This window comes from Gigantopelta aegis, chromosome 13, assembly GCF_016097555.1.
Source record: "Gigantopelta aegis isolate Gae_Host chromosome 13, Gae_host_genome, whole genome shotgun sequence".
In the NCBI taxonomy this organism is placed as follows: Eukaryota; Metazoa; Mollusca; class Gastropoda; order Neomphalida; family Peltospiridae; genus Gigantopelta; species Gigantopelta aegis.
In genome coordinates this window covers 34,102,721-34,120,274 of record NC_054711.1, presented here as the reverse complement: position 1 = coordinate 34,120,274, position 17,554 = coordinate 34,102,721, and the positions used below count along the sequence as shown (strand labels likewise).

At 39.7% G+C, this 17,554-nt stretch overlaps 1 protein-coding gene across 1 annotated transcript; it reads right to left on the bottom strand.

Moving 5' to 3' along the window:
* Positions 1-313: 313 nt before the first annotated feature.
* LOC121387277 (FMRFamide receptor-like) lies at positions 314-1,360 on the bottom strand. The gene has a single exon (XM_041518302.1). The coding sequence runs from the start codon at positions 1,358-1,360 to the stop codon at positions 314-316; it is 1,047 nt and encodes a 348-aa protein (XP_041374236.1).
* Between the last annotated feature and the right edge of the window lie 16,194 nt (positions 1,361-17,554).

The window sequence follows — 17,554 nt, the reverse complement described above, 5'->3', positions numbered from 1 at the left end:
GTCTACAGAGTTCAAAGTTTGAGAAGTGATCACGTATTCTTAGCGCCCCAGACACTGTAACAGGCAAAGTTTGAGAAATGATCACGTGTTCTTAGCGCCCCAGACACTGTAACAAGCAAAGTTTGAGAAGTGATCACGTATTCTTAGTGCCCCAGACACTGTAACAGGCAAAGTTTGAGGAGTACTGATATATAATCTGATTGTGGCTTTTTTCTTTTGGGGTTGAGATTGTTTCTGGTTTCTTTTGTTGTTTTCTTGTGTGTGTGTGTGGTGGGGGGGGGGGAGGGGGAGGGGAGGGGGGTTGCGGTCATGTTTACACAGAGGCTTTCATACAGGAGCACATGTTTTTACAAGTATATCTATACTTAGCACCCCAGAGGCCGTAGAAGGCGAAGTTGATTCCAGAGTTGAGACTGATGAGGAGGACGTTGAAGGACGACAACAGTTTACAGCAGTCGCCGCAGTTGCTTCCCTTGCCCCAGACGGTGGCGAAGAGAATGAGCTCGATCGAGGCGAGACCCTGAGAAATGATCGACATCACCGTCACCGACAGAACTATGGTGGTCAAGCGCGTCGTCTGCTGGTGAAGCTGTGACGTCTGCCTCAGAAACACCGCCGTTTGCTCGCTGTTTTGGCTGCTTTCCAGCGATCGTCTGGACTGTCTGAAAACCTTCCTCCTGACAAACGACCGCACCATGGCAACGGCCGACGTGATCATGAAGACGGTGGGTATGACGTAGACCAGCAGAATTTGTATGTACCCCTCGTACACCAGCAGGTACAGGTTACTTCCGGTGTAGTTCGTGGTGGTGTACCTTAACCATGTACGGTTGATCAATGGCTCCCAGTACAACTGCGGTGGAAGCGCGAACCAGTGCGGGATGTTGAATGCCACAGACCAAACCACTATGAAGATGGAGGCGGCCTTGATGTGTTTCGGCGTCACTTTCGAACACAGTAGGGGACGCATGACGGCCAACGCGCGGTGACTGGCGACGGCTGACGTTAGGTAGACGGTGCACGTGCGGAGAGAACGCGACAGCGGGTACGTCACGGGCGTGACGGCCATGAAAACCAACAGGAACATGTTCGAGAACGAGAAGTAGTTGTGCAGGTTGTGCACGATGTAGCTGAACGACAGTAGAAGTAGACCCGTGTCCATTGCCGCCAGGTAGCGCAACAGTTGAGTACCAGTCGATCGCATGTCTCGGTGGCTGAAGATCACTAAGGACAGGATGTTGCCAAGGCAACCAACAATGCAGATGATGATGGTGATGACGCTGAGGATCAGAATGGAGTAGCCGACACTCTTGTTGGACGCTGAGGCTGTGCTTCTCCAGTCGTCAAATCTGTCCTCCATATTGGGCTCTTGTTTACGTTCTATAAGTAGCGTAGGACTATAATCACAAGTAAATTTTTGTCTTTCATTCACCAGTGATTAGATTGTTCAGCGTTTTGTCTCGTCTCTGTCTTTTACATGAAATAATGTCCACGAGAATCCAGTATCTGATCTTAAATGCTCAAAGTTTACATTTTAGCTTTATTAAGAAACGTCCAGCATTTGTTTTAAAATGGATACAACTGGAGGATTTTCATCTGATTGACTCTTGTCTATGTGTGATAAGTAGAATAGGTCAAGGACTATTGTAACATTAGTTTTCGGTCTTTCATTCACAAGGGCGTAATTTTTCTAGCGTTTTGTCTCATTTTTTCTTTTCACGTAGAATAGTTTTCATACAAGAAACTATTTTGTCTTCAGTGCTGAAAAATTACCTTTCAGCTTTATCAAGAAAAGTTCAATATCTGTTTCTAAATGGATACCACGAGGATGATGCTCACATACTGAACACTTGTCTATGTTTTACATGTAGAATAGACCAATGAATAGACCAAGAAATATTATCACTTAACATTTCTGTCCTTCATTCATCAATGATTAGATATATGTGCGTTTTGTCTCATTTTCATTTTCTTACATGAAATAATTTTCACGAAGATGTCAGTATTTGCTCTTCAGTGCTTAATATTTACTTTTAGCTTTATTTAAAACAAAGGTTAAGCATTTGTTTTTAATTGGAAACCACGTGAATGATTTTCACGTTCATGTTTTGACACGCTTCTGAATCTGTTCTTCAAGATTGAATGCCATAAAAAGACGTCACGTTACAATTAGCATTGCCTATTATTTGTCACACATATTTTCTTAAAATTATGCTATACCTTGTCTTTGAGATATTTGTATCTTTATATATATATGTTTGGTTAATTCCTGATTTTTAAGCATTACCTGATAACTAATTCTACAAGAGATATTCACTGTATATGCGCACGGACACACACGTAACGTCTGAATATGTATTACATTGGCGAATCTGTTCCCAATGACGGCTCTGAAGTTTAACTCTTGCTTTTGTTGTTTACTTTTCCTCACTAAACTTCACAAAACCGGAAGTTGTAGCTTTCTAAATTTCTACTTCAGAATATATATATTTATCATCCTGGAAAACGTACTTCGAGCTATTGTATTTATCTCTGCTAACACACGTTGTTTAGTAGCCTTAATCAATAACGCAAACAGATCAATGGTTAACATTGTTATACATAGTATTGCCATTGTCGCATTTACTCGAACTCTTTAATAGACCCCAGTGAAACAGTATGTGATGCCATTCCTTTCTGACTGTTGAAAACAACGCTCACATAACATTCTATGCCACACTGGTAGCACTGGTATCGTGTCTTTGGCGCAACCGCTCTTTGGCGCAACCGCTCTTTGGTTCCTAATGGGCAATGCTTAACAATCTGAACTGGTGTCGTGTCTTTTGATCATTTATTTTCAATTTACACTCTAGACTTGAATGTCACATATTATATCGGACTAGTAGCACTAGCATCTCGCCATTGTCGCAATTGCTGTTTAATTCCTAACAGGAATTGACTAAGCATTGTTAACTGATGTGGTGTCTCTTAATAATTTCCTTTTCTTTCTTGTACACTCTCTAAACTCGCGTGCCACACAGTATGTCTAACACACAGTAGCATTGGCATCTTGTCATTGTCGCTCTTCATTGATTAAACATTGTGAACTGATCTGGAGTCTGAATAATTTCTGTTTCCTTCTAGATCAAGTGCCACATATCATATCTGACACACAGTAGCACTGGTGTCTTGTTAATGTCGCAATTCCTCTTTAATTCATAACGGAATATGGCCAAAGACATAATAGTCCGTGATGAAGTTAGCAACTCGTTTCCTTTCTTTAACACTCTGGGCACACAGCAACTTTGATATCTTGTTATTGTCGCAATGTGCTCTATGAGGATCCTAACAGCAGCTGATAGAAGAATCTGCTTTGTTGTCGTTAATCATTGCATTCCTTTCCTTTTCAACATTCTCAGTATCATATATTATGTACGAACAACAATTATCACTGATATCATGCTGTTGTAACTACTTGCTCTGTTTTGGATTCTTACAGCCGTTGATTAAACAATGTGCTTTCTTATTTTTAATATTTCATTTTCTATAACACTGTACACCAAGTATCACGTTATGTTTGACAAACAATAGTACTGATACCTATTCACTGTCGCAAGTGATGACTTTGAATCCTCGTTAAACAATGTACTGCGGATCCGTTGGCCATTCCTTCACTTACTTTAACCATGTGCTTTGTCGTTAATCAATGTTTTAACATTTTACACCACGCAATCACATACTGTGTTTGACAAACACTAGCACTTGTGTCTTGACACTGTCGCAGGTACTCTCTGAATTCTCATTAAACACTATACTACTGTTTCGTTGGCTCTCCCGTTCATTACTTTATCAATGTGTTTTGTAGTAATCGTCCATTTGTTTTTAACTTTCTACACCAAGTGTCACATCTGTTTGACAAACAATAGCACTCGTGTCTTGACACTGTCGCAGTTACTCTCTTAGAATGCTAATTAATCAATGTCCTGCGGAGTCGTTGGCCGTTTCTTTCTTTAACGATGTGTTTTGTTGTTATTAATGCCTTTCTTTTAATATTCTACATCAATTAACATCAAGTATCACATACTGTGTTTGACAAACAACGGCACTGACATAGTGTCACTGTCACAATTACTCTTTTTGAATTCTCATCAACAATGTACTGTATAGTTGTTGGCCACTCCTTACTTTACTTTTAACACCCTAGATAAAATGTCAGTTATTGTCCTTGACAAACAATAGCATTGGTATCTTCTCTTTGTTTTAATTGTCCACTTTGAACAGTCGCTGATTGAAATCTTTTTTGGTGTTGTCAGTAACTCTTTCCTTTCTTTTCACAATCTAGATCGACTGTCACGTATTGTTTGAATCACAAACTGACATGTTGTCATCATGTTCACAAACGTTAATTCTTTCCTGTCTTTTCACAATCTAGATCGACTGTCATGTATTGTTTGAATCCCAAACTGACATGTTGTCATCATGTTCACAAATGTCAATTCTTTCCTGTCTTTTCGCATTCGAGATCAACTGTCACATATTGTTTGAATCACAAACTGACATGTTGTCACCATGGCCACAAATTCTCTCTTTGAATCCTAGTAATTGCTGTTAACAACAAAACCCCACGTGCCTAGATGTCTTTGATAATTGCTTTTCTTTCTCCAACACTCTATTACCAAGTGAGTGAGAGAGAGAAAGGAAGATTTAACACATAATTAGTTTCTGATAAAACAATGTAGCGCGGTCCTGTTAAGGAAACGTTGATTTCGATGTCATCTCGCGGGCGTATTTGTGCAGTCTTCCTTTGAAAGACTGGTACACACTCGTCGTTTGACATTTCGCACTGACATATTGATCTTGATGAACACTCGGTCTGTTTAAAACTCAATGACAAATTACCTGCTTAGTTTGATGGCGTTTTAGCAAGGTTTGTGTTCTGCATCGCTGTTATTATAGCGTTTATAAGGTTCAATGATGTCGGATTGACGAGAACTGGGACCGCAAATTACTAATTAGACCGCATGAATCGGTTCAGGATTTATTGCTCACGCAATATACTTTTCAGACTTTTACGTTATTGCTTATGTTGTTATATTTATTTGTCATTTATTTGGTAGTTGAGACAGCATTAGCATTAATATAATGGGTTTCACTCTGGCAGATTAAGGAAGGATCCATCATGTTTATAGGGAGGGGTGAAACTCCGAAAGGGATCTAAGAGGCGACTGGGCAACAACGATTTATAGTTTTCCGACTTGTTTTCCATTTGGATACATTTTGGACGAATTCGGCTATGGTATGTGTCTTTTTCCCGTTAGTTCCCCCCTCCCCCCCCCCCCCACCTCCTCCCCCCATGCAAAATATTTCCTGGACCCGTCCCTGGAACATTAAAAAAAGCAATTAGTATCCCAGAGTGCAATACAATTAATCATGTTGACGTTCCTCAGCCAGCCGACCAAATATTTGGTTTGTTTGTTTAATTAAACGACACCACTAGAGCACATTGGTTTGTTATTCATCGGCTATTGGATGTCACACATTTGGTAATGTTGACATATAGTCTTAGAGAGGAAACCCGCTACATTTTGCCATTAGTAGTAAGGTACATTTAATATGCACCATCCCAAAGACAGGATAACACATACCAATGCCTTTGATGTACCAGTGTGGCTGGAACGAGAAATAGCCCAATGGACCCACCGACGGGCCAGCCGACCAAGATATTACAGACACCACGTGACCCTAAAATAAATGTATTATGTGATGATCTAATCGTTTATTAAAGTGTCAAATGACAATATACATAAAATTATACAAAACACACATAAAATATATTGCCATCTAGCCTAAATAGACTTACTGGACACCTGAAACATTTTATTACATGAAACTAAAAATAATGTTACGATATAAAACTCTCTCTCTCTCTCTCTCTCTCTCTCTCTCCTCTCTCTCTCTCTCTCTCTCTCTCTCTCTCTCTCTCTCTCTCTCTCTCTCTCTCTCTCTCTCTCGCTGTGTGTGTGTGTGTGTGTGTGTGTGTGTGTGTTATTAATGTTTCTAGTAATCCATTACGTATAATATTGTAACTGCTTCTAATGATAATATATTAACATCTACTATAATGGGAAAAGATATGCATTAATATTATATAAATGATCTGCAAAATATATACATATAAATTCCTATTATAATATTTAAAACAAAAAGATGAACAAAAAGTTTACAAATACGCCATAATACTAATTAATTATTATTTAAAAGTGAAATAAATAAATATGTATTTAATTAAGAAGGCTTTTACGTCTTTGGAACATATTTAATAAGGTGCAAGAAACTAAAGATTGCGCTCATCATTCATTATAAAAACTAGTTTTTCATTTAAAGAAAGAGTGTCATAATGTTCATGTGAAGAATGTATATGTACAGTTAAAACATATCTAATATCTTCATATATTGGGCAACACAATAAAAAGTGCAATTCATCTTCAACGCAATCTGTAAAAAATAAATAAACACAATCTGTTAAAGAAATCGGAAGCCTGTTATATCTTCCCGTTTCAGCAGACAAAGGGAGGTTACCAGCTCTAAATTTTGACAACATTTTCCTGTGTGGTCTGGGAATCATTACACGTGTATACATTTCAGGACACAAGTCTTTTTAAATTGTCTATAAGATCTTAATTTATTTCCATTATTATGGTTCTTATCGTTCCATAAATCACGAAACCACTCTTGTTCATCAGTTCTGTTTAAAATAACCTTAACTGGTTTTAATGCTAATTTGACTGACATGGCCAAATCTAATTCTAAATTAATACTTTTTTGTGAAAGTTAAAGCGACATACCCTAGTTTTTAAGCACTAAGGCATATTTTTTACTATTATAGCCGTTTTTTGATAACTGAAATCATACTTTACTTAGATTTTATGGTTTAGATTATCAATTTCCGTACATTCGAATTGTATTTGGTCATCCTGGTGTTTTTAATATCACAAAATGCATTTCTCATATTTTTAAAAACGCACGTGCGTCTGATAACTAACAGTTATGGAGTCGAGTTTTAGTCTATTTTTAGAGGGTATTTCACCATTTCAAAGTCGCAGACTCATGTTTCACTCAATAGTAACTTTATCCAAATGTGTTACAGGTTTGTAGATCAAATAAACTTAGTGTTAACTTTCACGGATTGAAACTAGGGTATGTCCCTTTAAAATACGTTTTAATAATGATTTAGGGTGACGCCTAGATCATATGTGGATTTTTGAAATAGTATCTTGTTTGCAATGTTTTAACTTGAATAATTGTCTGACCACCTCAACTTGTTGTTTCGTTACACATGCACCCCACCCCATGTCGCCACGAGTAGCCGCATTGGATTTTGTCTGTCCATAGCCGAGGAAGAAAGAAAGAAAGAAATGTTTTATTTAACGACGCACTCAACACATTTTATTTACGGTTATATGGCGTCAGACATATGGTTAAGGACCACACAGATTTTGAGAGGAAACCCGCTGTCGCCACTACATGGGCTACTATTCCGATTGGCAGCAAGGGATCTTTTATTTGCGCTTCCCACAGGCAGGATAGCACAAACCATGGCCTTTGTTGAACCAGTTATGGATCACTGGTCGGTGCAAGTGGTTTACACGTACCCATTGAGCCTTGCGGAGCACTCACTCAGGGTTTGGAGTCGGTATTTGGATTAATAACCCCTCGCCTCGACTGGGATCCGAACCCAGTACCTACCAGCCTGTAGACCGATGGCTAACCACGACGCCACCGAGGCTGGTAAACCGAGGAAGAAACCGCAAGCTGTGTTCTTAACTGTGTTCACTACACCATGTCCATACACGCCCCAAATGGCTGAACCATATAATAATATGGCTCAAAGACTTTCGTACAGTTGCTTAAACACTGGACCGGCCTCGGTGGCGTCGTGGTAGGCCATCGGTCTACAGGCTGGTAGGTACTGGGTTCGGATCCCAGTCGAGGCATGGGATTTTTAACCTTGAGTGAGTACTCCGCAAGGCTCAATGTGTATGTGGAAACCACTTGCACCGACCAGTAATCCATAACTGGTTCAACAAAGGCCATGGTTTGTGCTATCCTGCCTGTGGAAAGCGCAAATAAAAGATCCCTTGCTGCTAATCGGAAGAGTAGCCCATGTAGTGGCGACAGCGGGTTTCCTCTCAAAATCTGTGTGGTCCTTAACCATATGTCTGACGCCATATAACCGTAAAATAATGTGTTGAGTGCGTCGTTAAATAAAACTTTTTTTTTTTTTTTTTTTTTTTTTGGCTTTTAGAACACAAAGCTGAGTGTGCACGGTTTGCAGATTTTGGTAACACTGACACAGCTTTTTTAAATGTGCGTCAAACCACAAGCCGATATATTTAAAGCTGTCAACGTGTTCTAATATGTTTTCACCAAAATTTGTTTTCTAAAATGTACCACTTTAGTTTTCTCACGGTTTATTAATAGTTTCCACTTTCTACACCAGTCGTGTGTTACATCAAGCATTCGCTGTAGAGATTCACTGCCAGGAGCTGGTAACACAATATCATCTGCATACATCAACGGCGATACACACGTATCATCAAGTGCCAAACCACAGCCCGGTTCTTTAATTTCTTACAATCCTCCATTTTCAACAAGAACACTAGGTGAATGATATCGGTTTACTCTAAGTACACATTCTACGTTTTCATATAATGCCTTTATAGAATTATGCATATTGCCACTTACACCAGCTTTTAGCAATTTAAACCAGAGACGGTTTCTAATCACAGAATCATAGGTTTTCCTAAGGTCTATAAAACAGGTATATATCGATTTGCCAGAAAGTCGTCTAGGGTTAGCTATACTATACAACGAATACATGTGATCCATACAACTACGGTTTATCCTGAACCCATTTTGTTCATCAACTAATAGCTTAGATTTTTCCAGTCATTTAGGCAGTCTAACATTTAAAATATCACAATACAATTTACATGGTACTGACAATAAAGTCATATCTCTATATGCCGAAGGCTGGTGCTTTATAGTACAATTATTAGGTTTTACAATAGGATTTATAATATCTGTGCTCCAAGAACTTGGTACTGAACCGAATTCAAAACAAAGATTGAATAACTTGAATAGCATGTCAACACAGATATTATTGTTCAAAGCTTCATCTGGAATGAGGTCAACACCGACAGCTTTGCGCCAGTCACCGCATCTGGAATGAGGTCAACACCGACAGCTTTGCGCCAGTCACCACATCTGGAATGAGGTCAACACCGACAGCTTTGCGCCAGTCACCACACCTGAACCTCGTGTCTGGTTATGGGAGCATTTATTGCTGGAACAAACTGTGTTTGTGGACTGTTCTTTCATACTTATCACTGCTTGGTTTACGTTTTGCAGATGTAATTAATTATCCTTTTTGATTGCTGCATTGCCATTGTAAATCGTTTTAAAATCGTGAGCCATTTGATTACAACTTTATCAATATTTGTATCAATATTACCATCCTCCGAAATTACGTCCATGGGGATTTTAGACTTTAGCTCGCAATACCCAATGTTTAAATTTTTCCCACAAATCTTTTGTACGATTTTGAGATAAATCATCCATTAGAAAACTTTGTTTCTGCATCTGATGATGTTACTTACATTTTCTATTTAAACGTTCGAATTGTTTCCTTAACGTACAGTAACTGTTTTTATTGTATTAAATCCACGAGTACGCACCCCAATGCCCATGTGCTCAGGTATCACTTGTTATGTGATCCGAGTGTAAATAAAGATTTGTTTTCTGTTCTGTTCCCACCCCGTTGGATTCGCACCTTAAATTAAGCCTCCTTTATATTCTGATGGAAAAGACATACGTAGAAACAGCAGGCGCGGTTCCAGAATGTTTTAATAGAGGGGGCCAACAACCCGTTGTTATTTTTTAACAAAATAATTTAAAAGTCCTTGGCAGATGCACGGGATAAGTGTGCATTTTTGGTGTATTCTGTAATATATATGTTTGACCCAAAATAGGGGCAGCCCGAGCCCATCGGTCCCCGCCTGAATCTGCGTCATCAGAACTATATTCCATAGTGTCAGTGAAATAACAGTATTACTGGCATCATGTCACTTATTATTATTTGATTTTGTATTTTAAATTAATATTACTACATAAGTATACATACTGAATTAAATTTCGTATCAATATTGTCGTTAATATTTGTTTCTTTATTTCAATTAGTATATATTACGATAAAGTTCATTTCGTCACACACACAACACACGCACACACGTACACAGAAAGAAGAGAGACAGACAGACAGACAGACAGATAAATATATATATAGAGATAGATAGATAGACAGACAGACAGACAGACACAGACAGACAGACAGACAAAGAAAGCGAGGAAGATGAGAGAGAGAGAAAGATGAACGAAAAGAAAGGTAGAGGAAGAGAGGAACGTGAGAGAGGAGGGAGAGATACGAAAATATAATGAGAGAGAGGGAAAGATAAGAGAGGAATAGTGTGTGTGTGTGTGTGAGAGAGAGAGAGAGAGAGAGAGAGAGAGAGAGAGAGAGAGAGAGAGAGACACACACAGAGAGAGAGAGAGAGAGAGAGAGAGAGAGAGAGAGAGAGACAGAGAGACAGACAGACAGACAGACAGACAGAGGCACAGAGAGAGAGAGAGAGACAGAGAGAGAGAGAGAGAGAGAGAGAGAGAGAGAGAGAGAGAGAGAGAGAGAGAGAGAGAGAGACGGGGGGGGGGGGGTGTGAAACGAATTTAATATGTTTAATATTTATAAAATGGTAAACGAAAGAGAATGAAATGGCTAGTTTTGTAGATGATTATGCATTAAAATAACAGGGACGCCAATAACCATCTGTCTTCGAACTTGTCAGATACCACATTGCTGGCGTCAGAAGTCTAATTTCCGGTAACAAGGCTGGTCAGATCGTATACTTTGTTCACGAATAATTAGCTCCATTCCCATTTTGCAAATCATCGTAAGTTTACGACTAGCAGTTACCGGTAGTTATACCAGCCATTCGTTTACATGCGTTTGAAATCTGTTTTACTTAGATAATTACATCATTACGAAATATGAAGCATTTTATAGACAAACAAAAAATGAAATATGTGTACTTCTAGCTATATTTATTGTACTTTTAATAATGTTAAAACCCATGGTTTTGTCGTAGATTTACGTTTATGGGCAAAACTAGACTTTGTGAAATTGGGCTCTGTTATTCTGAATAAAAGGACAGCATTCTTTGATTTCAAACTATTTTCGTGATTATATCCAATTAAGTATCAAGCACGCTGTCCTGGACACACAACTCTGAGCTGTCTTTCCAGGACAGTAGGTTAGTTGTTAGTGATCAGTGAGAAAGAAGAAGAAGGTGTAGTGGCCTTACCCATTGAGTCGTCAAAACTCGCTCTGGGTGGGAGCCGGTATCGAGCTGCGAACCCTATACATACCAGTCAAACTATGTCTGATGGCTTAACCACGACACAACCGAGGCCAAGAACAGCAACTAAAGTTTGCTAACTTAAATGATGATTATTTAATAACAAAACTGAAAAAAGTAAACTGACATACAGTATACATTATGTTTATAAAATCCAGCTATCCATTAAACACAGGCTGAAATAGATCTCACAAACTTGATATTGACATTACAGAATGCACATTTCGTGACAATGTTTTGAACAGATAAGAAATGTACTTAAAGAGTATTTTGCCCACCACCCACCCCTTATAAAAATAACACGGTCGAAAAATTCTTAACAATTCTCTCAGTCGGTCATGTAATCTCTTACTCACACCCTGATTTTAACACGTGAAAGTTTTGTTTATCTACAAACCCCGTAACAGATTTGAATAAAGTTAAAATAGAGTGAAACAAGAGTCTATGACGTTAAAACGGGGAAATAACCTTAAAAATAGACCTGAACTGCGTTCAGCCAGAACTAGTAGAAAAACGTCCGCTAGACTAGTTTATGCGCTTCACGGTAAACCAAATGGCCACGTTGGAAACCAGTCAAATAGTTAGCGAACGTTAGCGAAATGTTTGCTGGCTCATCTTGGGGCTGAGCTTGTCTCCATATCCTTTACTTCTCAAAGGTACGTGTGTTATGAAAAATGCATTTTGTAGTATTAGAAACACCAAATGACCAGAACCACTTTGGATGTGCTGGAATGCTTAATGTAAACAATAAAATCTAATAAACATCTGATTTCAGTTATCACAGACATCATGTTGTGACATGGATTGTTTGGAGTAATAAATTTGTGAATGGATTTATGGATGTAACCCAGAGAAAATTTGCATGAAACAGCTCGAAGAAGAAAGGAAGAAAATGTTTTACTTAGCGACGTACTCAACACATTTTATTTATGGTTATATGGCGTCAGACATATGGTTACGGACTACACATATATTGAGAGAAGGGAAAACCGCTGTCGCCACTTCATAGGCTACTTCTTTCGATTAGCAGCAAGGGATCCTTTGTATGCACCATCCCACAGACAGGATAGTACATACTACGGCCTTTGTTAAACCAGTTGTGGAGCGCTGGCTGGAGCGAGAAATAGCCTAATGGGCCCACCGACGGGGATCGATCCTAGACCGACCATGCATCAAGCGAACGCTTTACCACTGGGCTACGCAGCTCGAAGAAATGCAACCAAGCAGTTGTTGCAGCGATTGCATGCTTTGTGCAAGAAACATGGAGTGTTCACCATAAAAGGCCAGACATTCAGTAGCAAATCATTGTCACTCTGTGCAGCCTTCAGAAGTCCAGAAGTTGGAAAAATACCATTAGTGAACTGTTTGATGCAATTTCGTCATGCCACGCCTCAAAGAAAATGACAGATGGCGAGTCATAGGGATGCTTGAATCTGGGACCTCGCAGTGTGACGTCACACGTAAATTAAACATCCACAGAAACACCATATGGCACTTATGGCAACGATATCAAACAAAAAACCCCAGGTCAGGGACCGTCCCCGTAGCGGCCGACCACCCGTGACAACCCCTCGCCAAGACACATGGATCCGAACCACGCATCTGCAAAACAGGTTCCAGCCATTCCAGCAACCCTCACAGCCCTACCATCTCTGGCAACAGAGGTGTATCAGCAACGACAGTCCGACGACGTCTACGCATCTACGGCATCCGTGCAAGACACCCAGCCAGAAGGCCAATCCTGACGCCAGAACATCGACGTGGACGTCTCTAGTGGTACAGACAACACCTGCGATGGACAGCACGTGACTTAAGACGTGTCCTCTTCACTGGTGAATCCCGTTTCCTTCTCCACAGATCTGACGGCAGGACCTGTCTACAGACGTCGACGTAAACGTTACGTCACGCCATGTGTTCTTGAAGGGAATCGTTTTAGACGTGGTGGCTTTATAATATGGGGTGGAATTGCAGCTACAGGCCGGACCCAGATGGTTGTGATTGAAGGCAATTTCAATGTTGTAAGGTACCGTGATAAAATTTTGCAAACAACTGTATTACCGTTTTTGCAACAGAACGGCCCCGGTGTGTATGTGTGTGTGTGTGTGATATTGTTTAAAACCTAGGATCTGTCGCTTTAAAAAGAATAGACGACACTACCCGCTGATAGGTCATTCAATTGCCAGTAGCACATCACTCGTCTCGTCAAGAAACGACCATCTTGACCTAAACTGAAAACTGTGACAAAGACAATTACGTGTAGTTATTTTTATTTTATTTAAAAGGTCAGCTTTCTTTTCATCTTGCGTCGATTTCGATTCAAGAGTCATTCCCCTACACCCACCCACCAATCCCCACTCACACCCACCCCCCAAGACACACTAGACACATGACAGACAGGGTAAAGATGCACTTTGTTATAAGATGGTCATCCTTAATGTAAGGACGGGACGTAGCCCAGTGGTAAAGCGCTCGCTTGTTGCGCAGTCGGTCTGGGCTCGATCCCCATCGGTGGGCCCATTGGGCTATTTCTCGTTTCAGCCAGTGCACCACGACTGGCTTATCAAAGTCCGTGGTATGTACTACCCTGTCTGTGGGATGGTGCATGTAAAAGATCACTTGCTGCTAATCGAAAATAGCAGCCCATAAAGTGGCGACAGCGGGTTTCTTCTCTCAATATCTGCGTGGTCCTTAACCATATGTCTGAAGCCATATAACAGTAAATAAAATGTGTTAAGTGCGTCGTTAAATAAAACATGTCCTTCCTTCCTTCGTTTGCCGTCTTTGTGCAGTTCATTTGTCTGACGGACGGCCCTATTCAGCCGACAGTGAAAATAGTCATCTTTGACATAGCACCATTAATTTCGGTAGGTTCACTTCTATATAACCGAGGACTGTCATACAAATTGTGACGAGCACATTGCTATAAATTGCCCACGAGTGTTTACTGTCTAAAAAACAGGGTCAGAATGACCAAATGTTTGACGTCCAATAGCCGATGATAAGATAAAAATCAATGTGCTGTAGTGGCGTCGTTAAATAAAACAAACTTTACTTTACTGTGCCCATGGCAGGCGTGCGCTAAAACAGCTTGCTCTGAGTGTGCACGTTAAGCCGTATGACCTGACCTGACCTGACCTTACCTGACCTGACCTTACACACGTCATTCCACCACTAATTGACGCGATTAACAATTCACAGACGGTGATAACAATATCGACAAAACATCATTTTCGTAAATGGTCCGATAATGCATTTCTCGAACGTACATAAAGCTGCCGTATAACAGCAGTGCTGAGATCCCGTTACTGAAGGTAATGGCAATATACGTAGAATATGGAATTCCACGATGGATGCACATCGGGTGGCCAATAAAAACATTCACAAATTTGAAGTTTAATATCTCATGAAATATAAAAGACGAAGAAAGGTTGTTGTTTAACCACACCTCTAGAGCACATTGATTTGTTAATCATCGGCTATTGGATGTCAAACATTTGGTAATTTTGGCATATAGTCTAAGAAAGGAAACGTGCAAAATTGTTCCATTAGTAGCAAATATTTTTTATATGCACCATCCCACAGACAGGATAGCACATACCATGTCCTTTGACATACCAGTCATAGCCGAATGGGCCTACCGACGGGGATCGATCGTAGACGTCCTGCCCCCATTGATGAATACGACTGGTTATCAGTTTGTTATACCAGTCGTGGTTCAATGGCTGGGACGAGAAATAGCCCAATGGACCAACCAGTGTCAAGACGTTTCGGCCCCAGTACATGTTCGGCCCCAAACCGTTTCGGCCCCTAATGCATTATACAGCGATCTAGTGTTCGTGTATACAGATATATGCTGTAATTGGTATAGTAACACCGGTAATAATATAAATCAAATACAAATTTGACATTAATTTGTCGAATAACATTCATTACGCGCGCGCATACATACAATAGGCCTACATACATATTATACACAGTGACACGCACACACATACACACATAAACATATACGTCATCGCGTTCATGTAGAGTATCACTGATAAATGATATGGTGATAAAATAAGGAAGCGAAACTTACGTTTAGTATGTTTATTAATGTGAATACATTGTCTGTATATTATCTAAAGCCTGTAGGTAGTTCATGTATATGGCTTGAGTAAATGATACTGGAAATAAACACAATTATAATATTATTTTTATCTGTAAGTATAAACACGCAATGTGTGACATCTAAAAATCAATGGATATAGGACAAATCAATGAATAAATGTACTTTATTAACAAAATAAAAATTAGTGCGAATCGAAACATGAGGCGAAACGACTCGGTTAGAGGTACGAATCAACCCTGTTCAAAACGACTCGGGTGAACTAGTAATAAGGGCGAAACGACCTGTTACCACATTATTTTCGTAAATTTAAACATTTCATAAATGTGTTATATAACAAAATATCAGAGTGAAAGGATTTATTAGAAAGTACTCCTGTGATGCAGAAGTCCTTGCCGAAGTGATACTAACTGAGTACCTCGCCCCTGGTTTCATTGAAAACTGGTCTGGTAGACGTGTTCAGAGTAACGCTTCCCGCCGAGGCCAATTGTTTGACTGGTATCACGCTTCATCGAAAAGGCACCGTGACACTAGCTGTACTTGAAAGACTTTTACCGATAGCTGCTGGCTGATCACACACCATGCCAGGTATGGCAAAGAAAGGATTGCTTGGCTAGTGTCGCGATTCTCCGATTCATCTATAACTCGTTCCGCCAAAATTATTATAATCCAAAGGTTGTAATAACCAACTGCGCAAGCGCGGCAATTGTTGGTCCTTTTCAGTGGTTTTCCATTTGATATTTGATGTATCACCAGTTGGAGGGAAATATAGCTAATAACACAGACGGGACCGATAATTTAGTTCGAGCGAAGCCTTATAGTCGACTCTGGACGTATTCCACTTTAAAGTAAGTAAGGACGGGACCGATAATTTAGTTCGAGTGAAGCCTTATAGTCGACTCTGGACGTATTCCACTTTAAAGTAAGTAAGGACGGGACCGATAATTTAGTTCGAGCGAAGCCTTATAGTCGACTCTGGACGTATTCCACTTTAAAGTAAGTAAGGACGGGACCGATAATTTAGTTCGAGCGAAGCCTTATAGTCGACTCTGGACGTATTCCACTTTAAAGTAAGTAAGGACGGGACCGATAATTTAGTTCGAGCGAAGCCTTATAGTCGACTCTGGACGTATTCCACTTTAAAGTAAGTAAGGACGGGACCGATAATTTAGTTCGAGTGAAGCCTTATAGTCGACTCTGGACGTATTCCACTTTAAAGTAAGTAAGGACGGGACGTAGCCCAGTGGTAAAGCGCTCGCTTGTTGCGCAGTAGGTCTGGGCTCGATCCCCGTCTCGTTCATGAGAAAGCTCTGTCCCATTTACCTGGATGAGAGAAATATTCCTCTGATTCTTTTCTTTTTGTCTTTAACCCTGATTTAAGTATTATAAACAGTCTCGTTCAATTCTCTGTGCGCAGGTGTAATAGGTGATGATTGTTGTCATTAAACACGTAGAGACGTTGGACTTCATATTAATGTTTCATATTAAACATACATACACACACACACACACACACACACACACACACACACATATATATATATATATATATATATATATATATATATATATATATATATATACACACGACAAACACATACACACACATATACTCGTATATACACACACACACACACACACACACACACACACACACAGACACACACACACACACACACATACAGACATACAGACACACGCACACATATATATACTGAACAAAAAAAGAAAGTTCCGATTTGTACATATAGTATTTGTTGTGTTAAAGAATTCATTGTGTAACGAAATTATATAGGTAGTATTAGCCTTGAGCTGTATTATCAGGATTCATGAATTTTATTGATTATTTTTGCACTGTTAATCGTCGACAACGTTATATTCAATATGCACGTACATGCATGGTTCGACATGTCCCGTGTAGTATTCGGTCAATTTGTTTTACTTGTCTTACTGACATTGTTTTCAAGTGAACGAAAGCACTTCAAAATTTGTAAAA

Coding starts and splice junctions, on each gene's coding strand:
- LOC121387277 (XM_041518302.1), bottom strand. CDS start 1,360: ATGGAGGACAGATTTGACGACTGGAGAAGCACAGCCTCAGCGTCCAAC.